The sequence below is a fragment of the Elephantulus edwardii genome, unplaced genomic scaffold (assembly GCF_000299155.1).
Source record: "Elephantulus edwardii isolate Elephantulus edwardi_28Jun2011 unplaced genomic scaffold, EleEdw1.0 scaffold00223, whole genome shotgun sequence".
Taxonomy (NCBI): domain Eukaryota; kingdom Metazoa; phylum Chordata; class Mammalia; order Macroscelidea; family Macroscelididae; genus Elephantulus; species Elephantulus edwardii.
In genome coordinates, this window is record NW_006399973.1 from 1921982 (window position 1) to 1931175 (window position 9194).

The 9194-nt window shown below is 37.1% G+C and overlaps 1 protein-coding gene across 1 annotated transcript in view; it reads right to left on the reverse strand.

Annotated features, from left to right (window-relative positions):
- Positions 1 to 9194, reverse strand: part of MBOAT2 (membrane bound O-acyltransferase domain containing 2) — a 105506-nt gene that overhangs the window by 66218 nt on the left and 30094 nt on the right. The window contains exon 2 of the mRNA XM_006898196.1: positions 4388 to 4533. Coding sequence (XP_006898258.1) covers positions 4388 to 4533 — 146 coding nt within the window. The remainder of the gene's footprint in view (positions 1 to 4387; positions 4534 to 9194) is intronic.

Consider the following 9194-nt stretch of genomic DNA (forward strand, 5'->3'; position numbering starts at 1 on the left):
TGTGTGTGTACCGTCAAATCAGACCTGACTGGTACAGAAGGAGATTGTCCCTCCTTTCCCGGCAGAGTATCAGGTGGATTTGAACCATGCGCCTCTGGGAGTGCAGTGTAGCTTGCCACTAGGCCACCAGAGCTCCCCTAGAATCAAATTTCTTGAAATCAACATAAATTACAAAGCTGCAGTAAAGGAAACAGTATACATAAGTAAATGGAAAAGAACTGAGATTACAGAAATAAACCTTATCTACAGTCAAGTGGTTTTAATCAAGAGTTTTAAAAAAAAAAAATCAATGGAGAAAAATGGTCCTGGATCTCTAAACAAATGCAACAGAATGAAGTTGGGTCCCTGCCTCTTATCATCTGCAAAAGTTACTAAAAAATGGAATTGTTGGTGTTGTTAAGTGTCTCATTGAGTTGAACAGGACTTATAAGCAACCCTAAGGACAAAAGACCTATACCCTGTACTATAACTTTTGTTTTTCTCTACGCTCAGTTTCCTGAGGCATGTGATTTAGGTAGTGGATGCCTACTTCTAAACATGAATCAGTCTGGGAGCTCCACCAAACACTGTCCATGATGGGTAACCATTAATGGTGTTTGACACACCAGTGGCACAGCGTTCAGCATCACAGCAACCTCAAGTTACTTCAGTATAGCAAACTGACAGACCAGTACTGTACCACTTAGAAGAATGCTCATCCCAAACACAATTAACACCACAATTAACTAAATACAAGGCCCTCCCACCAGGTCTTGGCTGATTCTAAACCAAAAGGCTTCCAGCCTCATTGTTAGTTAAATCCAGCAAATCCAATCAGCTCACACCAAAATGTGAACCAAAAAAAAAAGGCAGCAGTTCACACTCGACCCTCACCAAGACAAGAGAAACCATCTTCCAGAATCCAATTGCCTCACATAGGAGATGGAATTGCCTATTAAACATTCTTAGAAAGGAGTTTTGGTGGCATAGGCCATAGCAGTGCCACACTGTTTAAAAATAAATCTTAAAATATGTATGTTTAAAGACTAATACACTGAGCAAATTTACAAAGGGTAAAATCATGATGGCCTTGGAATAGACAATGGATTCTTAGGCATAACAAAATAAGTAGAGAGCTCTGGTGGCTTTAGTGATAAGGGGCTGTGCTGCCAACCTAAAGGCAAGTTGTTCAAATTACCAGTTGCTCTGCAAGGGAAAAAGATGTGCAATCAACTTCACATGATTTACTGCTTCTAAAAACTCACTGGAGCAGCAGCTACGGGGCAGATCTCACTTGACAATACACAACAACAACAAAAGAAGCAAAAGAAAAAACAGGTAAACTGTACTTCATCAAAAAGACATGTACATTAAAGGACAATAACAAGAAACAGAAAACAAAAGAATAAGAGAAAGTATTCACCAGTGTATTACTTGATACAGGTTTAGAATATATAAAATCCTAAATCTAATTAAATCTAAATCTAACTCCTGCATCAAATTAAAAGCTAGGCAAAGAACTTAAGTAGGCATTTGTCCAAAGAAGATATACAAGTGGTGTCATGAGAAGATACTCAATTTCATTACTGTTATTTTGAAGTAAAAAACAACTCATTACAACACTTCAAAGATTAAATAGATCCTTCAAAAGAACTTGCCCCATACTGTACCATCCTTATGCTCAGTATTGTAGTCACTGTGTCAACCACGAATTGGACCCTACTGACAAGAGGCCCAAAGTTAGTGAGACAAAATTTCATATCCATACCTCTAAGGAGCACTCAGTTGCTCTTCCTCCAGGACATATTTGCTCATTCTTTTGAAATTCCATAGTATACTCAGTACTCTTCACTAACACTACAACTGAAAGGCATCAATTTCTCTCTGGTCATTCATATTCATTTTCCAACTTTCACAGGCATAGGAAGCAACTGAAAAAACCATGACTTGGATCAGGTACACCTTAATCCATAAATTAATGTCCTTGCTAATTTAGCACTTTAAGAGGTCTTTGGCAAAACATTTTCTCAATGTAACACATCTTATTTTCTTGACTGGAACTACTAAAGAGGGACTTAGAGAGTATTATACTAAGTGAACTAACTCAGTCCCGTATGGACTAATAATGTATAAGACCGTTATTATAGAAATATAAGGATAACTATTAAGCGGTAGAATCTTGCTTGCATGTGAAAATCAATGATATTGTTCTGTAGTTTCCACACTCTGTTGGCTCACCTTTCTTTGGAGACTAATGTGCGTCTGATACAGGCCATGGTCTTTGATATCACTAGTTATGCATCAGAGAGTTGGACAATGACTAGGGAGGATAGAAGGAGAATTGACGCCTTTGAGCTGTGGTACTGGAGAAGAGTATTGAATGTACCATGGACTGCCAAGAAAACAAACAGATTCATCCTAGAGAGGGTTAAACCAGGCTGCTCCTTGGAGGCAAGGATTCTGGGGCTTCGCCTGACATACTTTGGACATGTTGTAAGGAGAGACAGGTCCTTGGAGAAGGACATCATGCTGGGCAGAGTGGAGGGACAACGCAGGAGGGGAAGACCCTCAATGAGGTAGATTGATTCAGTGACTGGGGTAATCAGGATGGGTGTGTCAGAGGCAATGCGACTGGCACAGGATAGAGCAGGGTTTAGGACTGTTGTACACAGGGTCGCTATGAGTCGCAAACAACAACAATTTAAAGATCAGTACTATAAACCACCGATAGTGCCTATCTCAAGGCTTTGTACACAACACATAAAAGGCTGAGTAATTTATCTCTGACTAGTATTTCAGGGATTTCTAAGAACTAGCTTAATTGCCAGAAGCAAAAATTTGATGAAAAATACCAAAATACAAGGAATCCTAAACTAGAAACAAGATCTGTTCCTATCTTTTATGGATTTGCAGGTCAATCAGAACTGGATCCTAAAGGTTCTTAACCCTACTTTCACTCACTCACTGAAATAAAGTCAGAACTGAATCATAGCTGACTTTCCAGAGGGTTTTCAGAAGCTGGTCGGGTGATTTAGTAGGTAGCGGATTGCACTGCCAACACAAGGCATGTGACTCAAATCCATGGGTTGACCATTAGAAAAAGATGGATGGTCTCCTCCCATGTAATTTACTGCTTCTGAAAACCTGATGTTAGGTCATTTCCAACTTGATGGTACATAACAACAACAAAATCACACTAAAGGAGAGCTTGCCCATCTTTATTCCATAGTGCTGCTGGTGGATTTGAACCCCTAGATTATAGGCCTTTAACAGCACAACTCCCTATGGGCTAAGGCATTAGAGCTCTCTAGCCTTCTTTGGTGCACAATGCTTTTTAAAATTATTTAAAAGCTGCACATGTAGCAAGTTAGGGCTTGTTCGGATTGTGAGTTGTTTCAAAGCTTCAATGGGAGGGCAAATTTACATGGCATTAGAGAATAAGTACTAGCTGTCAAAAAGTTACATTTATAGCTTGGAGACGACCTGTATTTCAATCTTCAAAAAGAATGAAAAACAGCATGTTGGGGGGAAAACAAATAATTCCCACAGATTTTGAAAATCACAGCAAAAAGAATTAAACCACAAACTACATGAGAGCATTTTTGCTCTCTCAGAGAATTCTCATGTCAAATTACTGCCTCATTTCCAAACCTACAAATCTGTAGCTACAAATGTGTAAACAATACGGCAAATAAGCAAAGCACCACTAACTCTCAATCAATTTAGAAAGGGTGTTAACTGGACGAGTGCTTGTGCACATGCAAACACACATACACACCTTCCCTCCCCATCTGAATGTTCATAAATAAAAAGCTTTCCATAAAAAACAATTCTTCCACACCAAAAAAAAATAAACAAGTTTCATTAACAGAGTTTAAAATATTGTAATAGAGTTCTACTAATGAGATTTACCAGATTCCTAAAAGTCACCTGCCCGCGAGGGAAGGGTAATCCCTCCAAAACAAAACAAACCAGCTTGTCTTGACATAAAAGATGTGCAAAACAGATGAAAAAGTACTACTCATAACAAAATAAATGTTTCTATAATCCTTTTCTTCATCTTTTTTCATAATTTATAAACATAAAAGAGTTACCTCTGAAAACCAAAAGGGGCCCTGGTGATATAGTGGTTAAAGCACCTGGCTGCTAACTAAGTCAGTGGTTCAAATCAACCAGTCATGTAAATCTTCCATATGGATTTACAGCTTTGGAAACTCTAAGGATCAGTTGTACTCTTATCCTACACAGTCACTATGATTTGACAGCAGTGAATTTGCTTTTCTGGTATAAGGGAAAAAAAAATCTTACAAGTAAATAAATATAAGTAAAACAACTGACATGCTATAAGTCTTTACACACTTAAGTCTCAAATAATATGCACTTAAATAGGATTAAAAGAATTACTTACCATCCAAAGCAAAAAAATGCAAGATAAAGGCCCAAAAGGGTAGCAACTACATGTCGTACAAAAGAGCTAGTTTTGCTTGAATGTAGATAAGTTCGAAACCAAATGGCTGCTAGCAAAGCAAACAGTTGGCACACTACAAAGTTGACCTGTAAAGAAAAATTAAAATTTCATATTAGCAACACATACTTAAATTTTTTCTGTTATGCTACATTTATATTCTCAGAACAAACACCCCAACATTACATAAGATTTAGATCACTCAGTCTATAAAATCAGGGGCCTTTCCAGGGAAAAATGCCTGAAGTTCAAAGCAATAGTCAAACACATACTGTCTGTGGTACACTTGGCAGGGGACATATGATGCCCACTACTGTGATGCGAGGCATGGAAGAGCACCGAGAAGAACTGAGAATCACAGATTACCCTACTGATTTAAATTAAGGAGAAAATTCTTTAATTTAGTTAGATGATTCTGAAAGAAATCGCCATTGTCACCATCTCAGCATTTCTCCCCAAAATACCCTGGGATATGATCACAATCCCAGAGCATAGAGACTACAGGGAAGAGACTCCTGGTCAGACTCCCCTTTACTTCTTCCACCATTATCTCCTCACACGTGGCTAGCTACAGCATTCTGAAAGATGAATGAATTTGACTAAGATTTACAGTCCCTGAGGTCTCATGTCTTCTTGGATCTTGATTACACTATTGGCATTATATTAGCTCTGAGGTACATCAAAAATTTATCAGGCAAGTAAGTTAACACAGAAAGCGATTATAGTACTGATCTTTAAATTGTTGTTGTTTGCGACTCATAGCGACCCTGTGTACAACAGTCCTAAACCCTGCTCTGTCCTGTGCCAGTCACATTGCCTCTGACACACCCATCCCGATTACCCCAGTCACTGAATCAATCCACCTCATAGAGGGTCACAAAGCCAGGAGAGGAAAAGTGTCAATTCTTAAATTTCCTCATTATTGGCTAAGATAATCGGCACTGTTAACTTGTAAAAATGAAATCCATAACAGTTATACTATTGTTTTCTGTGAGAACATTTCTTGTGCATGAGCAAAATGAGAAAGTAAACATCTAAAAAGAATTAAAAGTAATAAAGAAAAAGAATAAAAACTCCTAAAACAAAAAAAGAACAGAAACTCCTTATGGAATAATGTCACTCTGAGTTTGAATGTACTGGCCAATAGTGGGTTTGGGTTTCAGGTTGGGTTTTGGTTTTTGGTTTAGGGTGTTTGCTTGTTGTTGTAAAAAGTCTCCAAATTTACTTTTATAAAATAGTTCTCTCATAGATTGTTAATAAAAATATGTTTTAAAATCTGTAAGAGAAAAATATGTATTTAAAAAAAAGTACATGTCAACAAATATAACTTATCAAGCACTTAAAATTACGAGCAAATTACACTATCTACATAAAGATGTTGCCATAGATTCAGAGAGATATCTCTGCCTAAAAACACAGACGACTATGTTCTTTTTCTTGCATTACAAAGAGAAAAACAAGTTGAACATTGTTGTACATTGTCTAAGAGACCATTGTTCATTAAAATGGCTAGACTCAATACAAATAAAACATCTTTCCAAAAGATTCTAAGCACTTTTTTCCCTTCTAAAAGGTTTTAACAGCCTTTCTATGAAGATCGTGCTTGAAAGTGAAGAAGGAAGCCCCTGCTCCTTCCAAAACTGAAGCCAAAGCAAGTCCGTTGAAGGCCAAGAAGGCAGTCTGGAAGGACATACAGTCAAAGAAACAGAAGAACCGCATGTCACCCACCTTCCGGTGGTCTAAGATGCTGAGACTCCGAAGGCAGCCAAAATACCCCCAGAAGGGTGCCCCCAGGAGAAACAAGCTTGGCCTTGACCCTTATTGCCATCATCAAGTTTGCCACAACCACTGAGTCAGCCATGAAGAAGACAAAAGATAACACACTTGTTGAATGTCTAGGTAAATTATATTTACAAGAGGAAATTAAAACTCAGTATTTAGGGATCATATCTAAAATCATGTACCTCAAGAATGAGACACATTTAGCCACTGTTGACAAGATAAATGCATAGGAGATAGAAAGAGGCATGAAAGTACAAAAGAAGTGAGTTACAGACCAAACTACAATAATTTTTGTTGCTTTTTTTTATTTTAATATTTTAAAGTTTACAGAAACCTTGGCTTTCCATTCATTCACTGTTGCACATTTTCCTCCCTACCTCCTCAGTTCACTTTTCTCTTTAAAAAGATTCTTTCATTGTTGCATAATTTCCACCACCACCCCCCCCGCCCCTACTTTTTTTACGCACTTCTTATTCTGGACTGTTGTCATGCATATATTATATTATATTATATTATATTATATTATATTATATTATATTATATTATATTATATTATATTATATATTATATTATATTAAAATACCTATATCATATATTTCTTTTAGATAGTTCTTTCCCTCGTCTATATAAATGCATCAGTCATTATTTATTCCCTCTTAGTTTCCCTCCAACCCTTTTGTCAATCCTGTTTTATAACAGTGGTATTATGCAGTATTTGTCCTTTGACTGAACTATTTCACCCAGCATAATGTCCTCCAGGGTCATGCATTTTGTATCATTTTAGTTCCTTGTTTCAGTGCTGTGTAGTATTCCATTGTGTGAATACACACACACACACACACCTTCTCTATCCATTCATTTGTTGAGGGGCACTTGTGTTGCTTCAATCTCTTTGCTATTGTGAACAAAGCAGCAATAAACATGGGTGTGCATGTATCTGTTTGAGTGGCAATTCTAGTTTCTTTAGGGTATAGTCCCAGTACTGCAATTGCTGGTCAAATGGTTTTTCTATTTCCAACTTTAAGAAAGCACCATACTTGCCTTCCACAGTGGCTGTACCATTTTTACACTCCCACCAGCAGTGAACAACTTCCAATTTCTCCACAACCTCACCAGCATTTGTTGTTAGAATAATTTTTAAAGAGCCATTGTTATGTGATGTGGAATCAGAACCAACTCATGGCTGATGCTCAGCGGGTTTTCAGAGGCTGTAAATTGCATAGAAGTAGGCCGCACATCCTCCTCCCATGGAGTATTTAGTGGATTCAAACCTAGTGCCTTTGGATTAGCAATGCAATGGTACCCAGTAGGCTACCTATACACACCAAAAAAACAAACCTCAAGTTGGGCACGAAACTCAAGCAAAACCTACTGCTGTCAAGTCAATTCCACCCTGATAGTGACCTTCTTCATCAGGTTTCCAAGAGTACAAACTCATTACCAGGTTGAAGTGGGGTGATGAGAACTGCCCATCTTTCTCCTAAGGAGCAGCTGACCTTTCAGTCACCAGTGCAGCACATTCTACACTACACTGCTAGAGCTTTTTTCATAAACAACTGCCCTAAGGAAATACAGGGGAAAGAGCACTCAATTCCACTGACTTAGGAGAAGCGCCAACAAGTGGCATCAGGATTTTGGTCCTTACAACTGGCCTTGGAAAAGAAGCAGGATAATGCATATCCTACAGGATACCCAGAAGAATTTTAGGCCATCTAACTTTTGTTGTTGTTGTTTTTAGGTATCACTACGTTCAACTATGACTCACAGAAACCCTATGGACAACAGATCTGAATCTTGCCCTATTCTGGTGCCATCCTTATGATTTGTGCCATGTTCAAATCCAGTGTTACAGACACTGTGTCAAATCCATCTGCTTGAGGATCTTCTCTTTTGTTGATCCTCCATCTTTCCCAACATGATGTCTTTTTTCCAAGAACTGGCCCCTACTGACAACACGCCCAAAGTCTACCATGCTTCCTTCTAAGGAATACTCTGGAAGTTGTCCAAGACAAATTTGTTCATTTGGCAGTCCATGGTATATTCAAAATTCTCTAACACCACAACTAATGATATCAATTCTTATTCAGTGTTCTTACTCACTGGCCGACTTCTGTTTCCTAGACATTTTCCTATTCATTTTTGTTCATTTTTTTATTGTCTTTTTTATATTTGACTTTTTTAAAGTTCTATATATTTGAAACTAATCTTATGCAAACAATTTCCTCTAGCCTGTAGTTTTGCCTCTTATTTTGTGTGTGGTATCTTTTCCAATTGAGATTTCCTTTTGTTTTTGTGCATTTCCACTTAATTTACATAAGCAATTGTATTATTTAAATATAGACAAATCTTTATGTATTTTATGAGTTTTTAAAAAATTCGTTCAAATATAAAATTCAGTGAGAAAAATCAAGAATTCTGTTCTTCCATTTCTGACACGTATCTATTTCCTACATAAACTAAGCACTTTAGAGCTCCTAGTGCTAACATTTTCCAATTCTGTGCAATAAATTTTATTACATTTCATAAAACCTAAGTTATTGTCAAAATACTTACATAAAAATAAAATAAGTATTTTCTCCTTTTTAAAGTAAACAGGTAGTACGAAAAAATAGGGATCTAAACCTCTTGAAGTAGATTTCTGGGGCTATCAAAATTTATATCAAACAGAAACTTATCATTTGAGTAATTTTCTGTACAAAACCATTTGTCCAATGTGACAGTCAGTAGTCGCGTATGGTTACTAGTCAGTTAAGTGTTGACAATACAAACTTGAGATGTGTTTTAAGTGTAAAGCCCATATTAGCATTTAAAGAAACAGTGTGTGTGTGGGGGGGGGAGAAATGTGTAAAATATTGACAAATTACATTGATTTGCATAATATTAAGTATGTTGTTAGAATTTGTGGCTCGCAGTATACTTATATTGACTACTAGTATATTTAATACTGGTATCTAATATATTTTAAAAT